General features: G+C 40.5%; 1 protein-coding gene across 1 annotated transcript; it reads left to right on the forward strand.

Moving 5' to 3' along the window:
- Nucleotides 1-168: 168 nt before the first annotated feature.
- LOC134568707 (peroxiredoxin-6-like) lies at nucleotides 169-14,970 on the forward strand. Its single transcript, XM_063427358.1, has 5 exons — nucleotides 169-260; nucleotides 2,562-2,718; nucleotides 7,591-7,737; nucleotides 8,799-8,945; nucleotides 14,805-14,970. Exons 1-5 carry the CDS (start codon nucleotides 169-171, stop codon nucleotides 14,958-14,960), a joined length of 699 nt encoding a protein of 232 aa, XP_063283428.1. The 3' UTR covers nucleotides 14,961-14,970.
- Nucleotides 14,971-17,375: the final 2,405 nt, after the last annotated feature.

Consider the following 17,375-nt stretch of genomic DNA (forward strand, 5'->3'; position numbering starts at 1 on the left):
GCGTTGCTTTTATTAATGATAGCTGATAAATGAGGTTACATGCACTAATGATCTCTTTATGATTGCCAACTGTATATTAAGTAATAACGCCACCCCTTGCATTTACTATTTAATATAAGCCAGTAATTCATGGAACTGAGTTCACATCGATGTGAATGAACACTTAAGATGTCTTGTTTATTGCTTCAAGATAAGTTTCCTGACTTTAAGGCAGAAACAACAAAGGGAGAGCTATCCATCCATGAATACTTCGGCACTTCGTGAGTATTCCATTTCTTTAGTTCCCTATGTTACATTATGTAATCTATTGCCTAAACTGTGAATTGTGTTTATAACCAATATGCAAAATGTATTCTATAATAGCCAAATTGGAAAACATCACAAATGCAGGATAGGAGAGTTTTTTATAACTCTCTTATTTTTTTAAAGTTGACTCACCACTTGCTGTTGAATGAACATAGGCCTCGTTTTAATATTGTTGAACACGCTTTACAAATTATTTAATATTTTTGGATAGATTTTTACATTATGAAAAATATCATACCTTTGTAGTATTTAGATTTTTTTTATGAGATTTGTTTTTTTATTTACAAGGTTTTTAAATGTTGATTTTTAATATTTATTCAAAAATATTAAAGGGACACTATAGTTTAATGAAGCAGTGTTTGTGCAGTGATAATGCCTCTGCAGTCTTGCGGCTAAATTGTCTGCCATTTAGGAGTTAAATCAATTTGTTTATACAGCCCTAGGCACACCCCTGCATGTGACTTGCTCATCCTTCCTAAACACTTGAAAAAGAACCTTGATATTTTAGGTTTCTTTATTGCATATAGAGTTTTTTTTAATCTCCTGCACTGCTAAAGGCCTCTTAAACCCTGCTTGAGCCTCCTGTGTGTGATTAAAGTTCAACTGACAGAGCAGAAGAAAGAAATTTCTAACGAAAGTTAAGGTCTGATTAAAAATTTAACCAATTTTTTTCATGCAGGTTGTGTCAGTCACAGTCAAGGAGATCTGGCTAGGGCTGTATAATCAGAAACAAACATGATTTCACTCCTAAATGACAGGAAATTGAGCAGTGAGACTGCAGGGACATGATATACTATAATGGGGAAAATAAAGTACAGCCTCTTTGAATTCTATGATTTTAGGTTTTATATATCAGGACATAACAATCATCTGTTCCTCAGCAGATTTATAATTACAACATCAGATGAACAACACATGACACATTGCATGGTGTCATAATTTATTTAATAAAAACAAACCCAAAATGGAGAAGCCATGTGTGAAAAACGAAAGTGTTCTTTGAATAATGTAGACCATCATGAATGTGTGGATGACAAAAAATAATCCAGGTAATTTAAAGGGATACTATAACACCAGAACAACTACAGTTTAATGTAGTTGTTCTGGTGAGCATAGTCAATCCCTACAAGCCTTTTGCAGAAAAACAATGTATTTTCAGAGAAAATGCAGTGTTACATTACAGCCTAGAAACACCTCTAGTGGCCACTCCTCAGGCTGCCATTAGAGGTGCTTCCTGGGCCATTGATGCAATGCATCTCTCAGAGGAGTTGCTAATTGGCCAGGTCAGCGTTTAGCTCCGCCCCTGCCTCCTTGGCTAAGATCATCAGAATTGACATTCTCAACCAATTTAATATTTCCTATTTCTAATACCCACTGGAATAAAGGTGATTAAACACCTTTCAAATCCGAGGTAAGTGGGCCAACCACCAAAAAAAATTGGTGGTTTTAGAACTATAGGGTGTGAAATACACGCTTGTGTTCCTGACATTTTAGTGCCCCTTTAATAGGTACATTGTGCTAGTGATTATGGCAGGTAATGTACATATGTATAAAAATATCAATCGTATATATTTACTAAAAAAAGAAGTGAACTTAGTGGATCATGCTGCCACACAAAGATCACTCAGTGGAGCGCTAGAAATTAATGTCTTACCCCTATTGAGATAGCATATATTCCACTTAAAGGGGTATACAGAACAATATAATCTAAAATAAGAAAATACTCATCATGGTGCAGTATGCTTGTAAAATCTGGATGAAGTGTAAAGACAATGTATATCCAACTAACATGGTGAACTCACACCTTCTTTACACTTCATCCAGATTTTACAAGCATACTGCGCCATGATGTGTATTTTCTTATTTTAGATTATATTGCTCTGTATACCCCTTTAAGTGGAATATATGCTATCTCAATAGGGGTAAGACATTCATTTCTAGCGCTCCACTGAGTGATCTTTGTGGTGGCAGCATGATCCACTAAGTTCACTTCTTTTTTTCACATATTTGTTTGTGTAGGATAAGGATACCTGCACGTGTGTTTGAGCGGCTTTTTTATATTTGTATTATCACTAAGCGCCTATTTGCACAGAGCACTTTCTTTTTGTATATATTTACTAGACTGGTGCACAGAAAAAAAAATGTTTGAATCAAGAAAAATTGATTTTTAGACATTCCAGCGCTATTTCTACTAAGGAGATTGACAAACACTTGTCTAGTACATCTAACCAGATATGGTTTCTTTTATATCCTAGATGGGGTATACTTTTATCTCATCCTGGTGACTTCACCCCTGTATGCACTACAGAACTTGCCCGTATGGTGAAGCTGTTTTCAGAATTTGAAAAGAGGAATGTGAAGTTGATAGCAATTTCTCTGGACTCCAAGGACAACAGTTTAAAATGGATCAAGGTTAGAAGAAAACCCAATATAACACAAGCAGTCATTTATTTGATACATTTGTAAAATTGTTAAACTCTGTGAAAAATATTGCTACTCTGTAAACACTAATAATATAATTTGTATCAGTTATTTTTCATATATTTATAGGCACACACTATAGCACAGTTTTTGTCAGTCTCAATGTTTTAATGCTCCATGTGCTTTTAATTGATATTACATTTAATCACCTACTTTTAATATAATATATTTTAATGCAATCAATTATTTTCCAGTGTCGTGCCATAGTGACTTGGTGCCTGGGATATGTCAAGCACAAAACTAAACAGTGCATTGTGGCAAATTTAAAATTAAATTACATCTATTAATTAAACTCCAAATTGCTGATTTGCACAAATTCCCAACAATGAGATTATTTTAGCTTGAATTATTTATTTCATATATTAATTTCAATATAGTTCAAGTTAAGTAGATAACTCATGACAATTCGCTACATAATGAACAAACCCTTTCTTTTCTCAACTGTACGTTTAAACAATCACAAGAATGGAACAAAATAATCAGTGCATATTTCAAGACTGTTTACAATGTATGTAGTGAATAACGTGTCTTGAATATCCATCTGAAATTAAGAATCACTCTAAACTCTTTGCATTATTGCAAAAACTATAGTGCAGAATATATTGCACCTTGTATCCACTTTCTTACTGAGAGTGGCTTATAACTACAGCATTTCCTATGTGATAAATGATTTATCATACCCTTGCTAGACAAGACTTTAGGGATAAAATCAGAGTCCACACCATAGAGAGAGGGTCTCGATTGGTGTCCTTGTAATTGTGAGTTTTCAGCTGAGACAACTGCAATCTCATTTGTTTCCTATGACCTATTTTGTGTGTTTTGTTTCTTCTGTGTTCTCCTTTCTTGCTCTCCCCATGTACACACATAAACATGAGACCAGTAAATCTATATGATAGTAATTGTGCCTATTTATTATGACTTGTGGGATTGCCTTTTTTACTTTTGCACGTAGAGATGGGATAAAAGGTTAAAGTCTATTTATTATTGCAAAAAGAGACGTCAGTTCTCTGCAGCTCATTCGTAAGTGAGTTTATATCTCTTTTACTACTCATCATAATGTATGTCTTATCCATGCCACCTGCTTTCCAATAAAATGTTCAGATAACATAGAGTGATCATTGCGAAAAGACAAAGGGCACTCTCACACCAAGCACCAAGTGACTGCATGCAAATCGAATTGTAAGAGAGAGGTTTTTTTTTATTGCATTAACCCCGTAAGGACCAATGACATGAGAGGCATGTAATGACATAAAAGTTTTTGCCTACATCCTGTTTATTAAAAATAATTAATGTAATAAGTAAAACCTTTTTTATTAGCCATCTGTACTCTGTGAATAACAGCTATAATGGAAAGTTTCCACTGATTGTTTTAAAAACAGATATAGGTTCTTTTGCATGATATCACTGAATTATTGGGAGACAATTTGTTACATATTTGTTAGCGTAACCCTATTATTTACCAGCATGTTTAAACACTCTTCTGTTCGGTGCTGGCTTCGTTGGCACCTCCTCCAAGGACAGTGCGAGAGAAACAAAATACTTTCCTATGGGTGATTTGAAGATACTCAACATCCTCATGCTAAGCATGAGGATGTCCAGCCTCGCTTCTTGGATAGCCACTAGAAGTGCTGACTGTGAAAAGGCAGTAAGCACTTCCAGTGGCTGTCTCGTAGACAGTCACTAGAGGCAGTTTTAACCCTGCCATGTAAACATGTATAAATTGCAGGGTTAAGGGGACAGGGACACTGCACCCAGACCAATTCAATGACATGAACTCTTTTGGGTACCTATAATGTCCCTTTAATTTTTTTGCTAGGTAGGAGCTCACCTTGTGCTCCACCCAGCCTCTCTTTTCTTACCTTGCCTGTTTTTTGCTGCTGGGATTATCCTGTACTGGGCAAAGAAAAAAATCAATAACTCCTACCTTTAGAGTAACAGAAATGTGGGGATATATCATTACATATATACCCACTTCTCTATATTATGTTTCTTCCTCTCTATTCATGAACAGAGGACTTCTTATGCTTTCCAGGATCTCAATGAGAGCATAGCTGGAAACAAGCACATACTGCACAGCCAGGTATCCAATGCAATCCAGCAAACTAAGGAGTGTGCAGAAATGTTCTGATCCCAACACATCCTCCTGACAGCCATCTGAAGGACACCACAACCTCCCTTCTAGAAGCTTTGCAGAACACTATACTAGTGATCTTTCTTTTTATATCAGATGGCTGCCTTTGCCAGATGTAAAATAAAAATCAATGGGAAAAAAACACTAATATTTTTTTTGCTTAACTACCAGAAGAGATCTGGAGCCAAAGAGTCCCACAACCAGGGCTTCAGCTCCCAAAGCCATCAAGTTTTCTCATCTCTTTTTTGGGGGTTAATAAGAATGGTATTAAATATTGTATTGGATGAGGGGAATTAGTCAATAAGTGGTGTCACCTTCGAGGGGCGCTGTGAAGGTTTTCGCACAGGACACCTAAAGGCCTAAGGCCAGCCCTGCCAGTATGCGTATAAGACGGGAGGGAGATCACAGTGTCTCCCTCACCGCCTGATCCACAGCCACTCACAGCAGTACGGCAGGTGCCTGCACTGGTGAGAGTGGTGGGCTCTGTGGGGTTAGAAGCACCCCGGTTTGAACACTACCAGTCACAGTTATTCACAAGTGTGAATTGTTGTGAATTCAAATTGAAATTCAAATCTGAATTTACATTTTAGGCTGAAGTAGCTGGACCTGAAACATAGCTGATTGAATTCTAACTATAGCAATTCTAACTATAGTAAATGAGTCCATTACAAAGTGAATTTCATATTTTAACCCAAAATAGCCAAACTGGAAGCACAGCGGATTTAGAGAATTTTTTCAGTTCAGCTATTCTGGACTTGAAATACACTTTGAATTCCCGACAATGCTCACTTTAGTAAATAATCCTGAGTAAGAACATACTGATGTCTATAATAATATGAGTAATTTGTAACTTAACAAAATAAGGAGCAGCAAAACCTCAGGCCATGAAGTCCCAGTAGAATTTTTAAACTCCCACAATCTGTGACTATGTGGATCCATTTTGAGTATGTGGCATGATCATCTCGTCTATGGCAATGTTCTCCAGTCCAGTCCTTATGGACCACCAACAGTCCAGGTTTTGTCAGTATCTCCACTGGAATAAAACAATGAAATACATAAATCCTGGACTGTTGGTGGTTCATGAGCAGGGCCGGACTGGCCCACCGGGATACCGGGAAATTTCCCGGTGGGCCGCGGCACCTGGGGCTGGGCTGACAGCCCCATTCACTGATCAGGCTCCTGTGATCCCAGCCGGCTATGTGTGAGCTGTGTGGCCGCACAGGGTGCCGTGGGAGCAGAGGGAGGCAGGCGGCCGGCACAGCTCACACATGGCTGGCCAGGATCATGAAAAAAAATATTTTAAAAAATAAATTTGCGGCGGAGCTTGCTGTGCGGCGGAGGCGGAGCTTGCTGTGCGGCAGGGCGGAGCTTGCTGTGCGGCGGGGGCCTGGCTAACTGCAGCATGGGAAGTAGGAAGGAGTCCCTGCTTCCCCAACAACCAGCCTCCAGGAGCTCCAAGGGATGTGGAGGTAAGAAGCAGCCCAGGTCAGTGTGTCTGTGTGTGATTGTCTGTGTGTGTGTGACTGCCTGTTTGTGTGACTGCCTGTGTGTGTGACTGTCTGCCTGTGTGTGTGTGTGTCTGTCTGCCTGTGTGTGTGACTGTCTGTGTGACTGTCTGCCTGTGTGTGTGTGCCTGTGTGACTGTATGTGTGTGACTGTCTGCCTGTGTGTGTGATGGTCTGCCTGTGTGTGTGACTGCCTGTGTGTGTGTGTGACTGACTGTGTGTGACTGTCTGCCTATGTGTGTGACTGTCTGCCTGTGTGTGTGACTGTCTGTGTGTGACTGTCTGCCTGTATTTGGGACTGTCTGTGTGTGGCGGTCTGCCTGTATGTGTGGATGTTTGCCTTGGTGTCAGTGACTGTCTGCCTTTGTGTGTGTGCATCTGCTAGTGAGTGAGGGAGCGAGCTTCTGTGTGTGTGTGTGTGTGTGTGTGTGTGTGTGCGTGCATCTGCTAGTGAGGGAGCCTCTGTGTATGTGCACCTGCTAGTGAATTTGTGTGGGTCAGTGAGCTTATCTGTAGTGAATCTGTGTGTTTGTGAGCTCTTCTGTGAGCTCTTATGTGTGTGTCAATGGGCTTGTCTGTAGGGAGAGTGTGTGCGCATCAGTGAGCTTGTCTGTAGTGAGCGTGTGTGTGTGACAGTGAGCTTGTCTGTACTAAATTTGTGTGTGTACCAGTAACCTTGTCTCTGTGTGTCATTGAGATTGTCTGTCTGTCAATGAGCCTATTTGTGTGCATAAGTAAGATTGTCTGTGTCTGTGTGTGAGAATGCTTTACTGTAAAATTTAATTACCTTGAAAGAACTAATATTTTGAATTAGAAGAAGAAATGTATCAATAATATATATATATACACACACCCTACATAGCATAATGACTTATGGGACTGGCATAGATTTTTTTTCCAGGGCTGCTTCGTATCCCCAGTCCGGCCCTGTCCATGAGGACTGGGTTGGGGACCATTGGTCTATGGTACTGACCAAAATATAAGTAGTGTTACACATGGGCGTAAATATTGCTTCTGGAGAACAGTATAGGAACTTTTGTGCTCTAGTCTTTCATATAAACAGGAACATATTTTCAAATGAGAGGAAATCCAATGGATTTAATTTTGGATTTAATTTGAAATGTTAGGAGTTATCTATTAAGTGCTGCTTATTTTTTCTTCTTACAGGATATCAATACTTTTGGAGGTTATGATCCAAATGCACCGCTGCCCTATCCTATAATTGCTGATGAGGACAGGAGCATTGCAGTAAAATTGGGTATGGTGAGACCAGGGGCTGTATCTACGCCTGGGTTACCATTGACAGCTCGCCATGTAAGTCTAATTTCCTGACTCACTACTGCTGTGTGTTAATGCACATTACTGCTGTTTGTTAATAATCTTACAGCTGCCTGGTCATTTCCATTTCTGCTGTCTGTTGATGCACGTTTATGCTGCCTGTTAAAACATTTACTGGTATGTGTGGATGCACATTACTGCTGTCTGTTAGCACATTGCATTCGATGCTTATTTAGGTATGTTGGTACTGCCTGTTAACCTATGCTACTGCTCCTCAGTAGGTGAATATGTCCATAAACCCTTGTAAAGTTAATTACACATGCAATTGTAAATTATGATGACAGAATTATTTAGTAACAGATCCAATGTATTTCCCTTAGTCATCCTCGTTTTAAAAACTTGAACAAAGTTCAGAAATTTTCTGCGAACTTGTTACATCTTCCTGTAGAACTTAAACACAAATCTGACTTGGATTTGGTCAGTTCGGTACAATTGTGAATTGCGTGGCAAAAAGTGACGTTCTAGTAATTCCCGATAAATACAACAAAAGCACGTTTTTCTACATTGACAGTTCAACAAATTTTCCAATTGTAGCATATATTTGTTAAGAAGCTCAAAACAAGATACCACATAATTGCGCAGTGGGTGACATGCATCAAGAGAGTCTTTATAGTTCCTATTTGTCTTCTTTTTAAAAATAATAATGATATTACTGCTTTAATGGCAGCAACAACTCTGTGTAGCTTTGCAACTTAAACCACTTCTGTGGCTGCTGTTTGGGACTTTATTGGATACATATATATATCAGTGTTAATGACTTCTGGATAATATGTCAACACGTATAGACAAAACAAATAAAACAGCAGCATAAAGGGGCACAAGAAACCATAACCACTTCACCAAAGATATTTAATGCCAGAAATCATTTATAAAACATGATTTCATAGCACTTGCATTGCTGTATTAATTAATTTATGCATTCCCTCCCTGTACCCAAAAAACTCTGTAATAAGAATCAAATTTAAAATCTGCAAAAAACTGAAAAAAAAAGAACTCAGCATGTTTTACAGTTTGTACAAATGCCATCTTTTTTTTAGGTTTTTGTTGTTGATCCTAAGAAGATACTCAGACTCGTTTTAATTTACCCAGCTTCTACGGGAAGATATTTTCCAGAAATCTTCAGAGCTATCGATTCTCTCCAACTCACTGAGAAATATGGAGTATCAACGGAGGCAGACTGGAAGGTAATAATGAGCACATTCCTCTGTGGTTCTCAGGTCTTGGTTTACATATCATGTTAATATCAATGAAATAACATTATAAAACCAGATTCTAGTTTTCATCTATAGTATATGTTGGGGTGTTGATGTAACCAACTTAAAGGGACAGTCAAAATACCATTAACACTACAGCGAGTTGCCTGGCACCTTCCTATGGTAAGGTGTCCAACCATTTTCAAAAGTTTGAAAAACTTACCTTGTCATCTACAATATCACTAAAGCCAACGTGTGCATTCTACTTTAGTATTATTACTTTTGTTCTTATTTGAACATCATTCTTTGTCACTCTGAGCCAATAGTGATGTCCCGAACGGTTCGCTGGCGAATAGTTCCTGGCGAACATAGCGTGTTCGCGTTCGCCTCAGACGGCGAACATATGCGATGTTCGGTCCGCCCCCTATTTTTTTTTGTGGTCCTTCAGCCAAATTTACTAATACTAAGTAAAAATTACTTAGCATTAGTAAATTGTGCCCCTACTCGTAATACTGCGAGTAGGGGCATGTCTATTAAACAGTGAGCCGCCTGTGGCTGCTCACTGTTAAAAAAAAAAAAAAAAAGGGTCCCCCCCTTGTGTAAAATTCTTTGGAATTTTCCCACACTGTGTAAAATGACAAAGAGCACTGTGATTGGATGGATTTCAAGCCATCCAATCACAGTGCTCTGTGTCATTTTACACAGCGTGGGAAAGTTCTTTGGAATTTTCCCACGCTGTGTAAAATGACAAAGAGCACTCTGATTGGCATAAACCAGCCAATCAGAGTGTTCTTAGCCTAATTGCAGGGCGTGGCAAGGCTTTATAAGCCTTCCCCCGTCCTGCAGAGCTCAGTCTGCGCGGAGCCCTCCATGGGTGAAGATGGATTTTTTTTTTTTTTTTTTATTGCGTCGGTTATTACGGTTTTTTATTTGGCCTTTTTTGGGGCAAAATAAAAAATATTTAAAAATATAAAGCCTTGCCACGCCCTGCATTTAGGCTAAGAACACTCTGATTGGCTGGTTTAAGCCAATCAGAGTGCTCTTTGTAATTTTACTCAGCGTGGGAAAATTCCAAAGAACTTTCCCACGCTGTGTGATTGGATGGCTTGAAATCCATCCAATCACAGTGCTCTGTGTCATTTTACACAGCATGGGAAAGTTCTTTGGAATTTTCCCACGCTGTGTAAAATGACAAAGAGCACTCTGATTGGCTTAAACCAGCCAATCAGAGTGTTCTTATCCTAATTGCAGGGCGTGGCAAGGCTTTATAAGCCTTCCCCCGCCCTGCAGAGCTCAGTCTGCGCGGAGCCCTCCATGGGTGAAGATGGATAATTTTTTTTTGCACTAGTCTTTTTTTTTTTTTTTTTTATTGCGTCGGTTATTATGTTTTTTTATTTGCCCTTTTTTGGGGCTGAAAAAAGAAGATTTTAGAAGAAAGAAAACATCGAATGGTAAGTTGTTTTTATCTATTTTTTTTACAGGTTTTTAGTTAAAGGTCCCCCCCTCATTATTTTTAGGTTGAGGGGGGTAGGTAGGGGGATAATTTATTTGGGGGGGGGGTGACTCAGGGGTGGGGGCCGGGGGGGGACAGTAGGTCCCCCCCTTATTGTTATTTTTAGGGCACCCACCCACCGCTCAGGGGTGGGGGCCGTGGGGGGAAGGAGAGTAGGTCTCCTCCCCCCCTTCAATAACTATTGTGGCCAGAAAAAGTCCCTGTCTATTGAAGTCTATGGCGGTTCGCGAACATTTGCGGTTCGTGAACCGAAAATTTTATGTTCGCGACATCACTATGAGCCAATGTATTAAGTCCTAAAATAGGTACAAGATTGTTATTGTCAAAGTAGAATGAGGACTTCCACTCTAGCTATATCACAGAAGACCGTAGGTCACCCAGGTAAGTGTCAAACCTGGAATCCTATAGTTTGAACAGGCTAAAAGATTTACAACAGCTGGTTCACTAAACAAATTAGGTATATTATACATGGTTATATATACAAGTGTATATACAACTGATTTATCACATACAATAAATTTGGTGGTAAAATGTATTTTGAATCATGGTATAAAATCTTGTTTTTTACTTTAAAAATATGATGTAGAGGGGTGGAGTTTATCCATCAAGAGGAGCAGACGTGTGTGTCCCGAGCATCTGCAGAATAAGCAAACGTAGGGATTTTTAACCCCGGTTAACCAGCAATTTAACCCACTGACGGGTAATATTGAGCCCAGAGGGGAACCAGCGACACAACTTGAGACCCTGCCAAGCTGGCTACTCACTGGAGGCCGGAGCACCACCGCTGCTTTGCCAGAGCTGGGGAGAGGCAGGCGATCTTCCTGCTCAACGGTAATTCACCAGTCCAAACAAGCTCTGTGGACTGAATTCTACAGCGACTAGATGAGCACTTCCAACGATTCTGCCACCCCAACCCCGGGTGTAAAAGTGTAGTGACGAGAGCCGGAGAGCTCGGGCCTAGTTCTATTACTAGCCTACCTGGGCTGAGGGCCACCAAGGGCTTGACCCAGAGACATTGCCCACACAGATGGAGGGACAACCGTTACGGACGGCGGCAGACCATCGGGTCCCCCTGCCTCTCCTGCCCTGGGAGGGACTCAGACCATCCAGGAGACTGGGTCCGTGGACCAAAGATGTCGGCTTTCCTACCGACCTGGGGCTGGAGGGTGGACTTACCTGGCTCCCAACGTGCGCCCACCTCTGCACTCTGCTCTGCTCTAAGCGCAACTGGCTACATACAGGGCCAAGATCATGGACGCACCTCACACAAGTGCCGCAACTGGGCTATCTTTGATGAACTTACCTACACCCTCCAAGCAGTGCCCAGCCAGGGAATCGGATAACAATCTTGCCGGGGGGACAGACTGTTCACCAGATGCCGAGCACATGATCCTCCAGCAGCTGACCTAATTGTCCATAACACCTAATGTGCATGTACCAAATGTACCATATTCATATCTCTCTATCTAACGTTCAGGCCACGACTTACTACCTTACCCACATGCCCCCTCATAATTAGCATCTGACAAAGCAGGGTGCTAGTATTAGCATAATCCCAGTGGATATCCCTTATGTTATCTTGCTGAAACCTCGTTATACCAATTCTTGGGTATGGTTTCAGTTAACTTGCATTTCCCTACAGATCTATGCTACACCTACCTACACCAAAGAGTTCCTACCCTCATGTCTATGCTATAAATGTCAACTTATATTTAATAGCATCATCATACTTATAGAAAATGTGTAGCTTACTTCTGTCAAGCTATTTAGTGCTAACTACATGATCAAGCTTGATGTTATTTTATTCTCTTAAACTGTATCTATGCTTTAAACGTGCACCACTGTTGATTTCCTAACAAAAAATGTGTGCCTACACTGTTAAGCTCAATGTTCACTCTTGTCTTTCTTTTGCTGTTGTGGCATAGCGAGAATGCCTGTTACTCTCATACACATCAAAAATAAAGAATAATTATATATATATATGTATATATATATATTATATATATATATATATATATATATATATATATATATATATATATAATGTAGTCTGCATAGGTCTCCAGACTCTTTGATGTATTTACTTATTATGACTTTGATGAAATTTTCTCAGTGAATTGAGTTTTCATGTCCTTTATTTGAGACATAGCACCAATGTATGTGCTCTAAATTGTACCTCATGGGCATGTACCTCATGTTTTATTTTATGTATTTTGCAGAATAAAATATAGTCCATAAAGCCCCATCACACGTATTTAAACTCTAGGAATAACCATCAGTCTGTGGAGGAATGAATTCCTTTGCCAAAAGCAACTGGTCTGATTTAATGCCTGCAAGTGTGCTGAACATGTCTGCTCAACCCCTGTTTCCAAACAGTAAAGGAAATGTCAGTGAGTCCTATCATTCATAAAGTCAGGAGGAGGACTAAATTAGCATTCCTGAGAGAAAGATTACTAAGCGATACAACTTTAGCTTACTGCAGCTGTTTTAATGTATAGATCATTAACCTGCAGTCTTACTGTTCAATGATCTGCCATTTAAAATAAAATACCTTTATTTTAAAAAATATATGATTTAACTGTTTGCTATATGTGTGCTGTTAAGAATGCTGGTATGTCAGATACCCGTTTGCTTCAGCTTTCTTCTGAACTGCTAAAGGCTGAGTGATAATAGCTCGCAATTTGGGTGTTGACGCAGACGTTCTCCAGAAGACAATGTAGCATTCAGTAATTTCTGTTAGTAAGCAGACACATACTCAAACATCAGCCTCAACTAGATGAAGGGTACAAAAGGAATGATTTTATTGATATATGCAGGTCCCCATGCAAGGGGCACTCCCCCCTGAGTGTAGACTTAAGTAAAGACATACACACGATTACATTGGCTCTCAGGTCTTGGACACTCCCATACAAAATGGGTAAATCCCTCCCCTGTGTCTAGGAGATAATTGAGTCAGCAGTGTATTAAACTCAATTATCTCAAGGTAAAAAAAAAACATGTATTTTTACAAAACCCCCAAAATACATTTAAACCCCAAAAATCCCCACAAAAGTTACATAAAAGTTACATCCCCACAAAAGTTACCCCGATAGCCCCGATCTGGGTGACCAACATATCCAAAAATCACCCATATCGGTTCAGGGTTTCAGGAATTTCCTGGGAGTCCTAATTTGACCGACCGCACGCATGGTTCTATGCTCAAAAATAGTTCCACAGTTTCAGAAGTATTGGTCGGTCTATTTTGTGAAGTCTAAAAACCGAACAAATTCACAAACTATTGCCCTGGCTCATAGGTAGCGTTTGTTCCCCTAATTCGTGGTAACAAAACTACCAAATAGCTGGTCGGTGAAAAGAAGCAGGCGTTCGGGAAGTCGAGTGTCAGTTTTAGTTCCAGACACTCGGCAGCCAAGTCCCACTGCCTCTTTTCATGGGAACAAGATGACAAGGGCATTTTCTCCAACACGTGGCATTTGGCCACACAGTGAGAGCACTTAATCCTGTGGTTTTCTTTGTAGATAATGAGCAAGGGGGTGGTTGGTGTTCAGTAGTTTTATCTACCGAACAAGAAAAATCAAATGTAACGAACCAAACAGGGTAATTTCTTCATGCATTATGTGTAAATGCAAACATCCTTTTAAAATTATGTTGCCATTTTTAGTAAGCTGTACTGCTGGTAATTTTATGGTCCTTACACATACCTATAAGGTTTTGACCATTTGTTTTTATCTATTTTTGTCAGACCTACTATATGTGAGATACATTTTAAAAATAATATTTCAGACCACGTGGGAAATATTGAAAGATAAAGAATACTATGTGCTGTCTAAAGCTTTCCATTTCCCAAATGTTTTGATAGAAGCTAAATGAATAACTGGAAAATATATATAGTGTAAATTTGCATAACTGTAATGCAGGTCCTGGAAATTGTAAGTATATTTCTTTTTTTTTCACTTACAAACACCACTGGTCTAACATACTACACCTTATTTGTGCCTTTCTTTTCCTCCTTCATATTGTTCCGAGTTTGGAAATATTACTACAGGCGCTGCTCCCTGACACCACCTTCTATACCTATTGTATCGCCAGAAAAGAAGAGACTCTGGTCTTTGGGAAATTTCAGCAGCCACATACCTTGATTACAAGCACTGATATATTTCACCCTTTTTCTTGTTCACTTTAATGAGATTAAGTGGTCTGGGTGCCTATAGTGTCTCTTTAATCCTCAGCAAGATTGTGTCATAGTTTCCACAAACTGAGAATTTTCTAATTAATTTTGCCTCCAATGATCCTATGAATGTTAATGTAATGAAGCAATGATTATGTTTGTATATTTTCAGCCTAATGGTAGGGTTGTAGTCCCTGAAGGCTTCCCTCCAGAAAAAGCTGCAGAGCTGTTCCCCGATGGAGTGAAAATTGAACAATTCCCATCTGGCAAAACATATTTACAGTTTGGTGAAATGAGAAAATGTCAAAACAAAATTATCACATCATAATGCAGATTGCTCTGTTATAAATGGTATTCTTGACGAAGCACAATAAAAAAAACATCTGAAATACTTTGAAATGTCTAAGTCTATTCATTGACCTGAAAAGTAAATGTCTGCATGTAGCTAACATTTGCAGAACAGCTTTACCAATAACTTTTGGAATATATTGCCCTGCTTAGGGCTAGATTTACTTTACCATCCCTCCTACAGATAGTTATACTCTCCTTCACAATGTCTACAGAATATGCTAGGGAGATAGGGAGGATGAATGTGTGACTAAAGGTAAGTATTTTCATATCCCCATGTCAGCCCTCCATTCTCCCCCTTCTCTCACCAATGCTAGCATTGATTAATTCTTACTCTCATTTCATTATTTCCATTAGGAGGCCATCCTCAACCCTCTCTATTGTCAGCAGACTCCTATTTCTTCCCCCTTCCCACTATCCATAGTGTGCCATTGCCCCCTTTTCCTCTTTCCCAGCACATGTATTTTGCAAAATAAAATCTGGGCAGTTCTCCTTTATGAGAGCACACCAGAAATCCTGCCTTCATGATGTTCAGCACTGCAGATGTTGTGGTCCTTGTGGACTACATCTCCCGTAAAGCTCTTACATCCATGATAAACCACCAGGAGAAATGTAGTTCATGACATTTGGAGTATCGAGGGTTGCTGTCATGCCACCCGCCAGAGAGCGGTATGTGTCCCGTCGGGCGCGCATCGTTGCGGCAGCGTTCCCACATCACAAGGGGAATGCCGCCGAATACTTAACCTGTCTCCAGGCACCCGCTGGGTCCGCTCATGCCCGGGAGTGGACTGGGACCCGGCGGGTGCATCTCGTAGTAGCGGCATTCCCATGTGGTAATGGGAATGCTGCCTATTGCTTACCTCCTCCTGCAACGCCCCCTGGCCTCTCTGACAGGCACCTTACTCACCAGCCGGGTCTGTAAACATTAGAGACGCCGGCCGCTGCAAGTTAGAACCTTTTAAGGTTTATTATTAACCCTTCTAGTGCCTAAGCATTTGGAACGTGTGGGTGATGTGACATACACACGTTCACTGTCACACCTTAGGCTATCCAAGGCTATCCAATCCAATCTCTGTATTCCTTGACCTTTGGCTCGGCTCTTGACTATTCTGACTTCTGTATTCCTCGACCTTTGGCTTGTTTAACAGTTTTGTGTATTCTGTATTCTTGTCCTCAGCCTGTCTTGTGTTTTTCCTTCTAAGACCCGGTAATACGTCTTAGGTTTTCTTTATTTTCAAAAAGAGAGCAAAACAAGATAGCGAGAAACAAACTGAAGCACTGAATCCAAAAGGAAAAAGTGCCGGTCTGTACTCACAGTCTTGTGTACCGCCCGGAGACTCCAGGGGTCTCCTGGGGCTTAACCCCTATATGGGTAAGAAACAAAAAAGAAAAAGTTGCTACAAAGGTCTCAACTTGAAACAAAGTATGAGACCCTCTGAATCCCCTGGATATAAATGTAGCAATGTAGGGATAAAAGAGAAAGTATATATATGTGTGTACTAACTAAACCCTAATAACGTGTGAGGTCATAAAGACCAAAAGAAAAAAAAGAAATAAAGTATATACAAATAACTAATACCACTATCTCTCCAAAATGAGGATAGAAGGGGAAAATGGCACTGCTAAATCAGTAGAGGAAAAGAAACTATTAGAATGAAGCTTTATTGAAGTCAGGCTCAACAATAAGAATCAGTCCCAGCAGTGACCCCTATGTATCCACACAAACCTTGTGTCACGATTCGGGGAACCCAACACGCTAACACACACACAGACACACACACAGAAAGTGTGCAGTACCGGTCCTTAGAGTGGCCGGGCTAAGCACACACAGAATAGTCAGGAGACAAGCCGAGTAAGGGGAACCAGAAAACAGAATAACAAGAAACAAGCCGAGGTCAAAGGGTAGGAGAAAGTCACAAAGTCAGTATAACAAGCCAGAGAGTACGTAACCAGAAAGCACATGTTCAGAATCAATACTATAAAGCAAAGACCACAACAGGGCAGGGAGGAACAGGAAAGGTAAGTATTTAAACCCTGTGGTTAATTCTGATTGGATAACTTCCAATCAGAATTAACAATCACACGTAGGAGATATCTATGTCTCCCATTGTGATTGTCATACTGTGTCTTTAACGCCGGGTCAGGTGGCTGACCGCGGCGTGTATAATAGTGGGCGGTCCCCCAGCGTTCAGTGTCATGCATGCTGCCGCTGGGGGACGGAGAGGAGGACGCGGGCGGCATCCGAGACTGAGAGGATGCCGCCCAGCGAGCGTATGCCGGGAAAGGACCCACGGACAGCTGGCGGGTGAGTGACGCGAGCGGACTGCAGCCTCCCCTCGCAGCCGCCCGCGGGATCCTGACACCTTGTCCAACAGACTGGCTGGAGGGAGTAAAA

This window comes from Pelobates fuscus, chromosome 7, assembly GCF_036172605.1.
Source record: "Pelobates fuscus isolate aPelFus1 chromosome 7, aPelFus1.pri, whole genome shotgun sequence".
NCBI lineage: Eukaryota > Metazoa > Chordata > Amphibia > Anura > Pelobatidae > Pelobates > Pelobates fuscus.

Coding starts and splice junctions, on each gene's coding strand:
- LOC134568707 (XM_063427358.1), top strand. CDS start 169: ATGTCTTGTTTATTGCTTCAAGATAAGTTTCCTGACTTTAAGGCAGAA. Junction 261..2,561: donor CATGAATACTTCGGCACTTC/GTGAGTATTCCA, acceptor TTTATATCCTAG/ATGGGGTATACTTTTATCTC. Junction 7,738..8,798: donor TACCATTGACAGCTCGCCAT/GTAAGTCTAATT, acceptor TCTTTTTTTTAG/GTTTTTGTTGTTGATCCTAA.